The sequence below is a fragment of the Dermatophagoides farinae genome, chromosome 4 (genome assembly GCF_024713945.1).
Source record: "Dermatophagoides farinae isolate YC_2012a chromosome 4, ASM2471394v1, whole genome shotgun sequence".
Classification (NCBI taxonomy): Eukaryota; Metazoa; Arthropoda; class Arachnida; order Sarcoptiformes; family Pyroglyphidae; genus Dermatophagoides; species Dermatophagoides farinae.
In genome coordinates, this window is record NC_134680.1 from 2,678,651 (window position 1) to 2,694,915 (window position 16,265).

Here is a 16,265-nt window from a genome sequence, read left to right on the forward strand (position 1 = left end):
GTGGCTTACATAGACTTTTTTCCCCATTTTTTTCGGGGTATGGTTGAAGATTCAAAAGAATTTGTCTGTTTTTCAGAAACAGAATTCTGAATAGAATTTCAATTTCAGATTCTTGAATAATAATAATTTGTTTGAATTTGATTGTCCAATATGTCTTTCACTGCGTGTGTGTAAATAGAAATTCAGTATAATTTTTTTTTTTTTTTTGCAAAACGTATTAAATTTTTTTTGGTTATTGTTATTTGCTGTTGTTTGACCATTTACAATTTAAAAAGTAGCTTAATATCAGTCAAATGACCATCATCATCATCGATTTGTCTAATTTACACAAATCATTCATCCTAGCAAAATTCATTCAACGACAAACTTTGTGTCTGGATAATTTATACACTCAATACTCAATACTTGTTAGTTTGAAAGAAAGGGAAAAAAACGACAGAGAATTCGTTCAGCAATTAATAATAATGATGATGATCAGATCAATTTCGGCGAAATTTTCTGTTGAATTTTTTTCCCTCTTTTTCTAGTTTCTCCGTTAAAGTTTACGGGTGGAGAGGGGAAATACAAAAAAAAATTTTGGCCATCTCAATCATATCATTGTTAAGCAATCATTTCGGTCGAATAATTTTCGACAATAAAAGAATTTGAACCATTTTTTTCATCTTTATTTTTGTTCGGGACAACCTAATTTTCAAATTCATTTTCATCTCTCTCTTTTATATGTGTTTGTGGAGGAAGAAAAAATTCGAATGATTCGCATTATTTTATTTGTAAATTCGATTTTTTTTCTTTCATTGATCGATAAGCGTATCCAATCCAATCGATTGATCTATCCGTTCATCGATCGATTGATCGATCTAGAATTTCTAATATTAAAAAAAATAATATTTTTTAACATCATCATCATCATTGTAGAATAGAATAGGATTTTATTGTTGTTTTTCTTCTTTTTTTTTGTGTTTCATTCATATTTTTATAACAACAACAACAACAACGACAACGACAACAACAAATAACGGTATAAAAAATGACAAAATTATAACACACTAACCTCCATAGGCACGACATACAAGTCGAATATTTTGATCACCTTGATTTGCATGAATCACGTGATTATTATTATTATTATCATTTTGTTGTTGTCGTTGTTGTTGTTGTTGTTGATTTGTTGTTGGATGAATTTCTTTCAAACTTTTTTGTTGATGTTGATTATGATTATAATGATTGTTAGAATGTTTTAAATCCGATTGATTTGAATCCATTGTAATTAATGTCGATGAAATATTTGATGATGATGATGATGATATATCACATTTTTCGCTTGAAGGCACTTGATTTGTCTTCATCATCATCGTCATCATCGATGCTTTTGTTGCATTTTTTGAAGGCATCATCGATTGAATAGCATCAATTTCAATCATTTTTGTTGGCACTATCCGGAAAAAAATGAAAAAATAAAATGATAGATAAGACCAATAATAATTGTGTGTATTTGTGTGAAAGAAAAGAAAAATCAGTGACCGAGAATATATTGAGCTATAGGGTAGCGGTGTTGGTGTCGGTGATGAAAATGGGTGAAAATCTTAGCGAAATATTTTTCCAATTCAATTATTCTATAATAAAAAAAAACTAAAAAAAACTGTTTTTTCTAATTTCAATAAGAACCAAAAAGAAAGAAAAAAATCAACCAAAACCAATATATATCACTTACCATGAACTTTAAGCTCAACGGTTGATATCAATGTACGCATCCAACGAAAATCGACACGACACCAATAAATTCCATTATCCTCTAGTTGTACATTATCCAATATTAATTGTGCCTGATCATTATTATTATTATTATTGATATTCAATTTTTTCGTTTTTGTTGTTTGACTATTTTCTCTTTCAATGTCACCATTATCATCATCATCCACAGAATCAGGATTATTATTATTATTATTATTATTGAATGTTGTTGTTGATTGATTTGGAAATATTACCTTTGCACGATTCTGATATGTTTGTGCAATAAAATGTTTATATGATGATGATGAATTATTATTCATTGTTGTCGTAGTCATCATCATCATTGTTATTGGTTGTCGCATATCAACCGTATAAATTGGTGAACCAGAAATATCATCACCATGATAGAATAATAATAATTTTGGTGAGTCAGCCATCATCATTGTATTTGACATTAATGGCAATGCTGATGGTTGTTGTTGTTGTGTTCGAAGATTTTCCGATTTATGTGGAATATTTTGATCATCATCATTATGATATGCAATTGATTTTTCTCTTATTGATTGATGATATGAAATATTTGTTGATTGATGAGTAATGGACATTTGTTGTTGTTGTTGTTGTTGACGATAATGTGCCATATTACATGGTATAATCACTTTTGCACCGGTCATTGTTTCGATTGCCGGAAATGCTGTGTGTTTGCAAACAAAACAAAACAAAAAAATTTAAATTTAGATTTAATAAAAGAGAAAAAAATTAATCGTTTCCGAAACATATATAGCCGAACAAATATTAGAATCCCGGAATTTTCGGTTTTTTTTTCATTATCGTTACTGTTTGATTAATTAATCAACTATATTCTTGGATTAACATCATCATCATTATTCATAATAATCATAATTCTACTATACTAAAATAATCGGTTCAAAAAGGAATGGGAAAAATTTTTGAATTTTGTTTCATTTCATAAGAAACAAAATTCAAAGACATCTGGATTTATTCTTATTTTTTTTTCTTCTTGTTCTATAGGTTAATAACATTGTCATCCATTTTTATTTTAATAATAATTGCCCTATAGATTTGTGATTAGTGAACAAAGGAATCATGAATTATAATATTTCAAGTACAAAAATGTATTTATATATTAATTTTATATAAGAATTTGAACCAGCCAAATTCTCTTGTTGTACACACAACATCTGTTGGATATTATTATTTTTTTTCCATTCCATGCATCATCACCATCAACGAACAGTGAAAAAAAAACATCATCATAATCATCATCAACATCCATATATAGGGTAGGGTGGATAAAAATGATGAATAAATAAATAAAAAAACGCAAAAGAAACTTTCCCGGAATTGAATGTTTTTTTTTTTTTTTTTTTTTGCTTGTTTCATATAATCAGGGAAAAATTAATGAATTTTGTTTTTCTTATTCACTGTTTTGTTTGTTGTTGTTGTTGTTGTTGCCTCTTTTCCGGTTATGATTGTTCATGTAGGATTGGTCATGTATTTTTGTTGTTTTTTTTTACTGAAGCTAATCTCGTCTGTTGTTTTTTGTCTGGTTTGGTTTATTGTTTGATTCAATCCATCATTTACTATAGAATATTCGACAATATCATAATGTGGATTGTATGGTTTCTGGAACTTGTAACGACGACAACAATAATAACAAAAAAAATCCTTCCAGCAAGAATAAAATTCAGAATCTGTTTTCTTTTTTTTTATGCTTTGAATTTTCAAACGTTATCATCATCATCATCATCATATATGATGTGCGAGAAATGGCTAAATAAATTAGTCTCTTTTTTTTGGTCAGAAAAAAAACCAAGACAAGAATTTTACCATAATGAACAAACAATTTATTGATTAAACATAACCTTTTATATGAAGAATGAGAAAAATATTTAGAGAAAGAAAAAAACCAGATACATAAAGTTTCTCTCATTTATACTTGGTATTGGTTTGATGTTTGTGTGCAAATCTTTTATTCTGATTACGCAGTATCGAATCATAATAAATAAATGAACCCATATAATTCAATGGAAATCTTTTTTTTTTTAAAAAAACTCAAAATACAGATTTTTTTCGACAAGATTTATTTGAGATTTTTTCTTCTCACTTTGCTTTACAAGCTTTTGTTTACCGCAAAGCTTTACATTCTCTTTTATTTATTTAACCAATCAAATCAAATCTATTCACAAAAGATTTGTATGAGAAACAAACACAAACACACGAAAAAAAGGATTTTGATTCAATCCAAATACATCCACAATCAAAATAAAACTGAAAAGAAAATATTGCTAAAACTAAAACCAATCAACCTAATTACAATTCGATAGCCACCCACCACACAAAAAGAATGAATCATGAAATAGTGAAATAAATATTGGTGAACCAAAGAGCGAGTAAACTTTTATTTCATATATATTATTAAAGATTATAATGCACAGAGAGAGAGAGAAAAAATGTAAGCATCACGTATACGTGTACAGATCATATCAAACTATTGGATATTATACCAGATGGATGAAATTTTTTTTTCTTCATAATTTCTTTCAGCTACACTTTCTCTTGAATAATCAACAATTTATTCTGCACGAGTTTAATACTGTTTAACTATGAATCAGTAATGTTCAACCAGGACAAATGAACAAAAAAAAAATATCTGTTTCAACGGGACATGAACCCGAAATATAAAGGTTCATAAAGGATCATGATCATTGATCATCAAATGAATTGCACACACACACACACACACAAAAAAGTACAAGGACTAAAAGAAATTATAATGATATTAGAAAATCATTTAGTTTGAAAAAGGGATTAAATGTGTGTGTGTGTGTGTGTGTGTGTGTGTGTGTGTGTGTGTGTGTGTGTGTGTGTGTGTGTGTGTGTGTGTGTGTGTGTGTGTGTGTGAATGGCAAATACACTTTACATCACAATATATGAAATCAAAAAAAAAAAACAAAAAAAACAAAATGTAATCAGTTCATCATTAACTCAATCTCTAATTTATACAAAACACACACACACACAGAAAAATAATATATACCCAGAATCCAGAATAATGAGAAGAAAAATTTTCGTGCGAAAAAAATTCCATATTTTCTTTCGAATAACATATGATTATAATGATGATGATGACGATCGTTAAAGAATATATTCCTGTATTCACGATAATTTTTTTTTCTATGATGGGATTCTATACATGAATAGAAAAAAAAATCACCATCATCATTTGACCTGGATGACAACTAGATATATACCATATAATGATGACGTAATATTTTTCTCAATTTTGAATAATGATAATAATAATAATTAGCTAGATAAAAGGAAAACCCAAAGGAATTTAAAAAACATGACTATAGTGAAAGACGTAAACAAATAGACAACAACAAAAAAATGATGTATATGATAGAGAAAAAATTGGAATTGAAATCCTGAATAAATGTTAAGCAAAAATGTTTGAAGTGGGCGTGTGTGTGTGTGTGTGTGTGGGTGTTCATGTAGTAACTCGAGGTGGGTGGATTTAGTAATTATATAATAATAAATATATAAATATACCTTGTATTAAAGTTTTATTTAGATAATAAAATGATGAATTCATTGATGATGATGATGATGATTGATCGGAAAACATTTTAGTTTGACGTTTAAGCTGTTGTCGTTGATCATCATCAATTTTGTTGTTGTTGTTGTTATCGTTGTTGTTGTTGTTGTTGTTGTTGTTGTTGTTAATTATATTACAATCACATAGATAACAAAATAATAAAAACATAGTGATGATGATTGAAATTGAAAAATTTTTAAAAAGCTCAAATTGATTTATTGATATTGATAAAGGCACCGATGATGATGATGATGATTTGTGCATTTTTCTCAAGCATTTCCTATTGAATTTCTTTTTCCGTTTCGTATGGATCAACCAACACCACCACCATAGCCATTGATCGATCATCGATATATCGTTGAACATTGTTCTATTTTTTTTTTCTTTAAAATATTATTTTCACAATACAACGCTGATGATGATGATGATGATGATGATTTGCAACGTGGAAAAAAAATGAGAATCCACAAAATTGAAAAAAAATTACTGTGGATAGAAAATATTTAAATTTTCGATCTAGTTGAAAACAAAACAAAAAAAAAATTTCCGGATCGACACTTTGAAATACAATGAAGAAATATTCTGAGATTTGAATTGAATGAAATGAATAATTTTTTTTTCTTGTGAATATTTTATCAAGATGAATATTTGTGTGCTGTATGTGGAGCAATAAAATTTAAATTTGAATTTCAAATTCTTTTTTTTTTAAAAAGAAGAATCTTTTCTTTTCTTTTTTTGTATCGTTTGTGTATTCGTCAGTGAATGGTGTACGTTCTTCATTCGTGTTTAATAATCAAATTAAGGTTAGTTCGGTCGGTTGGTTTGTAACAAAAATTTTATTTAAAAAAAAAACACAAACATACAAAATAAAGTCCATTTTTAAGTAAAGTTTTCACCCAAAAATTTTATTCATTCAATGCGTGTGTGTGTGTGTGTGTGTGTGTATTGACAAATGATTGTGTGGTTCCGTGAACCATGTGATGATGAAGTTGAAATTTTAGAAGAAAAAATTAAACAAGGTGAGTTATTCTTTTTTTTCTGGAACAGAAGTGAAAAAAAATTTTAAATTTTTGAAACAAACAAAAAATTCTTTTTTTCCGACCATTTCGGTTCGACATTCGAAACCAACACTGATGATGTTCATTTTTTGGCATCCAAAAAAAAAAAAAAAAACGGAATCGTGTGCATGTATATGAAGAATGTTTTTCCTTTTCATATGGATCGTGGCACAACAAACTTTTCCGTTTTTATTCTGTTCCATTACACATTATAAAACATCTACCCTATCTGATTGCTGCTACTATAGCGATCAAATGGTTGGATGCGCATAATTTTTTTTTGTTCTGGGCCAGAATTGATGTTTTGAAAATGTATGTATGTAAAAAAAAAATTTCTTCACAATCAACATGCGCGTTCCAAAAAAAACGTTTGTCATTAAAAAAAAAATCAATGGAAATTCACGAATTAAAAGAAATATAATAATTCAAAGTTTAAAGTTTGAAGGAAAAAATTCAGGAACTTTAATGATGATTATTATTATTATTATGTTTAGGTTGAGATTTTATTTTTGTTTTTTTTTGTACAAAAAACTCCTTTATTGCCATCATCTTAATCATCATCATTATCAAAAAAACATTTCAAGTTTTTTCTTGAAATAAAGAACGGCAAAAGAAAAAAAAACAATTTCATAATCATCATCATTACATTTTTATTCATAATGTACGTAATAATATTCATATATATCTTGATATAATGATTTTATGGCCAAAACAAAACAAAAAAGTTTCCAATACGAATTTTTCATTGAACGATAAATAAAATAGTTTAGATCTATCGAACAAACGCAAATCATTCAAACCTTTTATGTTTGAATTTTCAAATAAAAATTGTTGGTTACCAATCAATTTCTTTTTTTTTCTGTGGTGATTTGAAAATAAAAATTTTTCTTTATTTATATCATGAATTTGTGTGTGTGTGTGTGGGTGTTTAGTGTGATGTGTAGTTTGGTTTTGAATGTTGTATTCTTATTCTCAATATCTATTTGCATTTAAATGTGTGCGTACACGAGTTTGATTGTTGTTGTTTTTGTTTGATTGAAATTTTTTTTTTAAAAATTCTTTTGGAACATTTTTTTTATGTCACAAATAATCATAGTAGCTGTAAACGATGATAATAATAATAATGATGATGATGATGATGATGATGAGATAAATGAGTGATGAGTGTTTTATTTTTCTAGTAGATTCGTAAATTAAAGATCGTATGAAAGATTGTGTCCATATCCATAATTTATCCATCCATCCATCCATCCATTGGATAATTCCGATTCATCAATTAAGAAGATATTCTTTTAACACTAATGGTATACGTGTTTCTTGTACTAATTTTCGTATTCGTTTTTTACCTGAATGTTGTCGTATTGTTTTCCTACAACATTCACGTAATAATAATGGTCCCGGTGGCATATAACCAGAATAACGTATACCAATTTCGACATTACCCCAAACAGTTGAAATCACAGGATATAATTTTTTACCGGTTAGACCGGTATATGCAACGCCAAGATAAAGGCCATCAACAATAAAACCTAGCGTACCTTCATCCATATCCAATACGACGGTAAATTCATCCGGTATTGTAAATTTATCATGTGATGAGCTTAACCATAATGGATATGTTGTTTCTTTTTTATTATGAAAAAATCTACTACGTACAATATCCCAGCCATATGATTCACAATCACTGCCAACCAATGAACAATAACCTAGAATTAATGTGGAATAAATAGAAAAAAAATGAACAATTAGTATATTTTTCGATTATAAAATCATTATAAATCAAGAAAAATGAATGAAATTAAATGATGATTGTTTTTTTTTTTTTTTTTTTTTTGGTTGCTTTTAATCAAGTTAAAAGCGTTTTTTCTTTTGGTCATCATTTTAAGCTAAATGAATTTAATCCGGAAAAAATCGTTTCATATTATTAAAACACAGTAGATTATTTGATGAGAAATGAAGAAAAAAATAAGTTCCACATAAGGAATATACCATATTAATTTCATTTGTCATTTTAATTTTCTCGTTTTTTTTTGACTTCAAAATTCGGACAGTGTGCACATTTCATGTGGTAAATCTTTTTTTTCGTTAAAGAATAATAAAAACGTCCTAATTGGATTATCCACTGTGTTTCAGAGGGAAAAAGTGAACATATATGACATTTCGATATGAAATGATTCGATTCACCATCGTTTCTTCTTTTTTTTATTTCTTGATAAAACTAAAAAACTAAACGCTGATGATTATTGATTAGAGATTTTTTTTTTTTTTGGTTTCATCATCAAAAATGATGGCGAACATTAATAGAAAAAAAGATAATTGTGGAGAAATTTCCCAGAATTTTAAATGAACTAATTTAATGACACACGCACACACACACATACACATGGACACTTGAAAACGAAATTGAAAACAAATATAAATTCCAATGAAAACGAAAAAAAACAAAATAAAAATCATCAGAATAATCAAAGGGAAAAAAATTTGAACTGAACAAAAGATAATTTGATTCTTTATTTTTTTGGTGAAATTCTCTCTTCCTCACTACTCGAGAATGTTTCCACTTTGAATATTATAATAATAAATATTCGCAACAGTATTGGTGATAACCAATTTTTTTTGTTTTTCTGTAACTTTTTTTTCTTGTTACATTTACTTGCAATTGCAGTAGCTATAGCAACAACAACAGAATTCGATGTTATTCATGGATGGATGAAATTCGATAGTATACACACACAGAAAGACATAGACACTATGATTACAATAGAAAATTGGTTTCAGCAATTTTGAACTGGATGAAAGAATGAAGAAGAGGGAAAATCATGAATGATGATTATGTTGACGATCCAAAAGTAGAGTAAATTACCTGTCTCGAATATATATTTTCAATGATGATTGGTGTCTATTTTAGTGTGTGTGTGTGTGTTGTGTATCAATGATTCGAATATCAAATTAACTTTTCTGTTTCATTCAAATATTTTGATTAACAAAAAAAAACATAAATGAATGAAAAAATGATTAAGTTTCAGAAACTCGAAAATCTTGGCTACTACTAATTTTTTTTTTCGGTGGAAAATTCTAATGAAAATGTTTTCATTTTTTTCTTGATCTAATAATCACTATATATATGTATTATCTATCTAAAGACATGACATCTATCTAGACAACACACAACGTAGAATTGAAAAGAAAATTTCGCTATTTTTCCAACCAACACCATAATGATGACATTTCAACAAGATGACGATGATTTATATGCGTTTATCATCATCATCATCTTGATAATAACTTTGAGAATAGAGAAATCTCTCTCGAAGATTTAAGTTATCATTTTGATTTCTTTTTTTTCTCATCCAGTTATTTATAAATTCATTTTTTTTTCTACTGTTATCTTTATCTTTATCTTTATCTTTATTATTATTATTCATACTTGACACACATACACACACACAAAAACATAGTGGTTTAGAATTTTTTTTTTCTTAATTTATTTATTTGTTTACTTTTTTTCTGGCCACTTGAATAGATCTTATTATTAGTATATATGGTTAGTGCGTTATAATAATATTAATTATGGCGGGAATTATTCAACAACAATTCTGGATTCTTTGTTTGAAAAACAAAGGTCATGATGATTCATTAATTTTGGCTAAAATTCAAAATCGATCGATATTAAAAACACTATTGAATCGAAAAAGAAAAAGTACAAGAATTACAGAATTTGAGTTTATGGATGAAAGCCACAATGTGGACATATAGATGTAATCCAATGAGAGAAAAAAAAATGACGAAGAAGTTTTTTCCATCCAAATTCAGTGAACCAAACTCAAAAATTAAAACTAAATAGACAGCCACAGTAACAACCATTGATTTTTCTGATTAAAATTATTATTATTATTATTATTTTCATTATATTGATTTTAAGCCTATCGGCTGCTAACTAACTAACTAACTAACTAACCACATTGAACTATAAAGGAATTTTTATTAATATATATAAAACACAAACACAAATTTAAAGTCAAATCTGATTAAGATCGTAGATCGGTGGGTGAAAAAAAAATAAAATGTTTTACATCGAGAGAAAAAAAAATCGAATTTTAATAAGCTTTTTTCCTGTTTTGAAACGTTATTCTGTAAGGGTAACCGAATCATCATCATCATCGTTATAATGATGATTATGATTATCATCATTAGGAATTTTCCAGTAAACTTTTTCTTTCTATTTGATGGCCGAGAAATATAGATGGATGGTTGGAAAAGTTTTTTTTATTTGAAATGAAAAAAAAAATTCTCAAAAATCTCTTGCTCCAAAATATGTTTTGACATTTGATTGTCGTTTTGGTGATGGTAGTGAAGGAAAAGAGGAATATAAAAATAATAATGGCCCAAATCATGTCAAATGAGCATTTAATTATTCGTATCCGGCCATAACCGTTTGAAACAACATTAACATTACACAGGATTCGGTCAGAATTAGAGCAAAAGAATAAATTCGAATTTATGTACCCGGAACATCAATGAATGAATGAATGAATGAATGAATGAATAGGATGAAAAATTGAACGTTGAAATTAAATTGACAGCTAGAAGAATAACCACTACCACCATCCAATAATGACAACAGAATTCTTACTGATTTATTTTTGCCAAGATTTTTCTTTTCTTTTTTTTTCACGTACATTTTCTACTCATTTTAACATTCATTATTCAGTCAATTTCTTTCTAATAATAATCATTCTGGTTAGACTTTTCCATTCTGGATTGAATCAATTCAATCCATTCATTCATTCATTCATACACAACAATTCACAGAAACAAACACAGATTTTTGATTCATTCAAATTGAATTTTGTAGAAAACAAAATTCATTCAATATATAAAAATTCTTTTGTTTGTGTGCTGTTAGAGAAAAAGATCTCTTAAACAAAGACAAAAACCTTCTAGACAAAGATAGACGAAAAAACAATGCATTTTTGGCTGTCAATGTTGTTGTTGTTGTTGTTGTTGTTGATGATGATGATGACATGTGGTTGGCAATGTATTTGTTTGGTCGTTTTTTTTTCTCATTACACTCAACACTGCTTTTCAATCTTATGTGATAATATGTCAAAGAAAATATAGAGTTTATTATTTTGGCCGTTACCGAGAATGAGAAATTCAAATTTTTTTTTTCATTAAAAAATTAGAATCCTTTAAAATTGAGAATTTTTTCTTTTTTTGTTTCTCATCATCCAATTTCAATCACGCAAACACCATTCATTAGAAATTTTTTTTTTGACAAAAAAAAATAAAACTTGATTTTTCCGACACCAGATGGCCAAACATGCTCCACATGAATGATTCAATGTGAATTTTTTTGTTTGTTTGAAAAAAATAAATTCATTTCAAAAAAAAAACTTACCACTTGTATGTAGATATTGCATTGATTCGGTTGCAACACCAACCACTGCATGTGTACCACGACATTCAACGGGCCATTGTATTGTCCATACATGAAGACCTTTTGTATAGCCTATACGGCCAAACATACAATCAGTAGATTTGGCAATTGGCCGCCGTTTACCGACAAGACCATTTTGTAGAATGTTTACATTTGGTGATTTACGTTCTAATGACCAACCATTTTCTACCTGAATCTCTTCAGATAGTTCTTCCTGTTCAAGAAGACGATCTAAACGTGATGGCCTTTCTGCATGACAATCGGCACGCATATTCTGTATTGATTTTTTATCTTGTGACCTTAATGAACGCACCAAAGATTGTAGGTCCATATTGGCCAACGATCGTAATGATGGCCAATTTTCGATGATGCGTAACATATTACGACGCCGTTTTGGCTTCAGTTTGGCCTAGATTTTTTTTTTTTGAAAAATGGAAAAATTTTTTATTCAAAATTAAAATCATATTTTCTGAAAAAAATTTCAAGCAAAAAAAAAACTTTATTCAATGTCGCCGCTGCTGCCACTGCCACTATCACTTACTGAATTACGAATTTTTTTGGAACCTGTCATGATCATTTTACGATGGTTGCGATTTTTACAAATTTTTCTCACAAAACAATCATTGTATTGTTTATGTTGTTCCATTTGTATTGATGAATTTTGTGTTGACAACAACAATTTATTCATATTTAATCGATTACGATTATAATCATCAACCATTGATGATCTTGGTATTGATGATTGTCTTTGTTCAATTTGATTCATTGTAAAACAAAAATGGAAAAAAGTGTAACAAGAACAAAAAGAAGATAAACACTTTTTAAATTTAAAAAAAAACTGAAAAATTTTCAACAGACAATCAATAAAATCACAGCAAAATACAATTTAGGAAAAAAATATTAAACCATGCAAACAAAGAGCAAAAACACACACACACAAAATACGTGATGAGGAGATCAATCAAAAATTTTTGTTAGCATCTAAATAATGTTGTTTTGCGTATTTATATATATGCAAAAAAAATGATGCGATTATGTACATTCTACCCCGAATGATGTTTCATTCACTCTCGTTATAATTATCGTAATCAATTAATATAATATAATTATCATTTTCATCATTAAAAATATTTTCTCTATAAATCAAAAAAAAAAAAAAAAAAATGATTTCATTTTTTGCCATCATCGATGATGATCAATATATAATAACAACAACAGCAAAAAAAAACACTTTATTTTTTTTTTGCAATAAACTTTGGATATCGAACCTTAAAAATGATGATGATTATGATGCAAATAATTTACAGTGGAACAAAAAAATAATCATAATGATTATATGATATCATCATATCATAAAATCGCCGTAGACAAATTGTCTAAACACTGTCTACTATAACACAATTGCCACATTATGGAAATTGGTAATAATTCTCTGTTTGTACTTTTTCTTCCTCCCCCCTTTCTCTCTAATTAAAATTGGCTGATCATTTGATCATCGAAATGGAGAAAATAAAAAAAAAATCAATCTATCTATCTATGGATTCCAGATATGATACAAAATTTTCTCGATACAGTTTTATTTGTTTATTTTTTATTCCATACAAAAAAATCGGATTACTTACGGTTTTATTTGGTTACGTTTGTTTACGCCGGAAATGGTTAGGTGAAAAAATTGTTGAATGAAGAGAATAGAACGTGCAAAAAAAAAAAAAATGGAAATTCTCACCGTTTGAACGGTATTAATTTGTATATATTAAATCATTCAAGAGATATTAATAAAAATCACTTTGTTCGTTGGATTTTCGTGTTAATTTGAATTTTTTTTTTTTTTTTGAAAATTAATTCGAAGTGATCACTTACAATCAATGGCATAAGAACACACAAAGATTGCACACAAACATCATTCATTGAAATTAGAAATGAAAAAAAAACACAAAATCAGTTGAAAGATGTCGCCACCGTGAACGATGTCAATGATTTTAAATGGCGCCAAATTGAAATCAATTTCGAAATATATAAAAAAAAAGAAAATTTTTTTTTTTTTGAACAAAAAAGAATGATGACAATTCGAAAAAAAAAATTCAATCGATGATCAATTATCTTTGTTGTTTTCGTAATTTAAATAATAGCTAAGGGAAGAAAGAAAGAAAGAAAGAAAGAAAAAAGAAAACGCATAATTAGTCAAGATGTATAGAGAATCAAATGAATGAAAAAAAAAATGAAATTCACGATGTAAAAAAAAAATGTTCTATAGATATGATATGATGATGATGGAAATGATCGATGAATTCGTTCGCTAACCCTAGCGATGATGATGATGATGAAGGTAAAACATAATAAATTGAAAATAAGGTTCGATGAACCTAATGATGAATGAGTAGCTACTATTTACACCTACACTACATCAGATTATTATAGAATTACATTGGAATTGAGAGATAATAATCCTAAGCAAAAGGATTATTTGTAATGATAATGATGATGACGATGATGATGTAATAAGATTTTATAAATTGAAAAAAAAAATTTACATCTTACCTGATGACAATAAATGAAGGCTAATGTAGACGTGTTTAGTGGTGATAGTGCTGATGATAATATAATTGATTGACTCATAGATTACATGTATCAAGCAAATATTTTTTTTCTTGGACCAAATGGAATTTCTTTGAAAGAAATTTTTCTGGAAAAAAAAGAAATAATGATGAAATATGATGATTTTTTTTTTGGGGAAATTTATCACACTTTTTTTGACGGTGAAAAATCAATTGTTGAACAATTACTGCATTATAGAAAAATAAAAATCAATCAAATTAATATTATTTTACACACACACACAAATAAAAGAATTGTTTTTCACAAAATAAAAAAATAAATCGTTTGAATCGTTTCGTTGAACTATTATTACTGCTTTGATTGATATCAATATTGATGGGATGAAAAATTCTTGGTTCACTTTCGAATGTGATGATGAAATTCAAAAAATTGTTTTCAACTGAATATTGACTAATTGAGTGAGTAAAGAGAAACCAGCAAAAAAAAAAATGTAGACAATATAAACCACCCTCTTTCTCCTCGTAATAGCAAATGTAGTATAAATGAGAAGAAAATTGACGTCGACAACGACGAAGCCAAGAGTAACAAAATGTAAAAAAAAAAGAAATTCAAATAAAAAGGACCCAAGAGAGAATAACGAGAAAAAAAAATTCACTACCTTACAGGTGTGATCTTCTTCAAATACATACACACATGAAAACAATAGTCGAAAAGATAAACAAAAAAAAAATTCAAATGATCATCATGTGTCCACTACAAAATCAAAATAAAATAACTATAAAGAGTTTTTTTTTGGTGGCAACAAGCACTAAGAATTAAGAACAAAAAAAAATCGGTGAAAATTCTCGATGAAAATATGTATTGCAATTTTTTAAAAACGTGGAAAAAAATTCATGTCGATCTAATGATCAATGTCATTGATAATGTTTTTTTTTTAATTAAATTCAACAAAAAACATTCTGTATGCTGTGTGTTCCCGATATAATCGGGTTGATGAAAATAATGTAAAAAATGTTTTCAGAGATGTGTATGAGAGAAACAAAACAGAAAAAAATCAAATTTAAATTGTTGATCATCATCATGATGCTAACGGCCAACGGGTAATATGTTTACCAAAAAGAAAAAAAAATCACGCACACACACACACACAATACACACGCACTGCATATAGAATTTTATCGGGTATTTCTCTCTTGTTTTTTTTTTCTCTCTCTCTCTCTTTTTGTTTACCAGAAAAAAAACTCCGGTTATATATACACACAAAAACAATCAATCGACACAGACAAACACATTGATAGCAAAAAAAGAAAGAGAGAGAGAGAGATACAGGCAATGTTTTCGTATTGAAAGTGGGTAGGCAGCTAGATCCAGTTATTATAATGAAGTTTTTTTTTGCTCTTGGATTATGGATCAAACAACCTTTCAAAAAAAAAAAATACAAAAATTTGTTAGTTGATTGGCTGGCTAGCTGGTTGGTTGGTGGTTCCCTTTTTTTTACTAAAGAAAACCATCAGACAATACAATACAGAATGTCATCGAACAAATAATAATAATGACCAGAAAAAGAAAGAAAATGCTGAAGGATGCTTGTTGCTATTTCGAACCAGAAAAAAAATATAAAAATTGAATCTACTCCTACACATATTTGTGATCATTCGACCATAATATACCCACCACAACCACCACCACCACAACAACAACAACAACAACAACCAAGATCAAGTTTGGATATTATTGTTATATTCCACTCTGTGTGTGTGTGATGTATGTTTTGATTATCCATCAAATCATATTTGGTTTTAGAATAAAACTCTGTGTGTGTGTGGATAATCTTTTTATGGGTGTGCGAATTATGTGC

At 28.0% G+C, this 16,265-nt stretch overlaps 2 protein-coding genes across 4 annotated transcripts in view; both read right to left on the minus strand.

The window, feature by feature from the left end:
- The window catches only part of LOC124500496 (uncharacterized), a 28,363-nt gene extending 21,877 nt beyond the window's left edge, over positions 1-6,486 (minus strand). Inside the window, exons 1-3 of the mRNA XM_075730032.1 lie at positions 5,308-6,486; positions 1,712-2,425; positions 1,052-1,432 (exon numbers count right to left, since the gene is read on the minus strand). Coding sequence (XP_075586147.1) covers positions 1,052-1,432; positions 1,712-2,425; positions 5,308-5,719 — 1,507 coding nt within the window. The 5' untranslated portion in view covers positions 5,720-6,486. The remainder of the gene's footprint in view (positions 1-1,051; positions 1,433-1,711; positions 2,426-5,307) is intronic.
- Positions 6,487-7,279: 793 nt separating this feature from the next.
- LOC124491056 (protein gustavus) lies at positions 7,280-15,826 on the minus strand. 3 transcript variants are annotated; one of them, XM_075730011.1, is made up of 6 exons: positions 15,071-15,826; positions 14,597-14,925; positions 14,390-14,534; positions 13,474-13,980; positions 11,813-12,260; positions 7,280-8,117 (listed from the first exon to the last, which is right to left on the minus strand). In XM_075730011.1, exons 5-6 carry the CDS (start codon positions 12,228-12,230, stop codon positions 7,684-7,686), a joined length of 852 nt encoding a protein of 283 aa, XP_075586126.1. In that variant the 5' UTR covers positions 12,231-12,260; positions 13,474-13,980; positions 14,390-14,534; positions 14,597-14,925; positions 15,071-15,826; the 3' UTR covers positions 7,280-7,683. The 3 variants fall into 3 exon arrangements, with proteins under 3 accessions (XP_075586126.1, XP_075586125.1, XP_046909620.2); XM_075730010.1 differs by having other exon boundaries at positions 14,597-15,170; XM_047053664.2 differs by lacking the exons at positions 13,474-13,980; positions 14,390-14,534; positions 14,597-14,925; positions 15,071-15,826 and adding an exon at positions 12,393-12,830.
- Between the last annotated feature and the right edge of the window lie 439 nt (positions 15,827-16,265).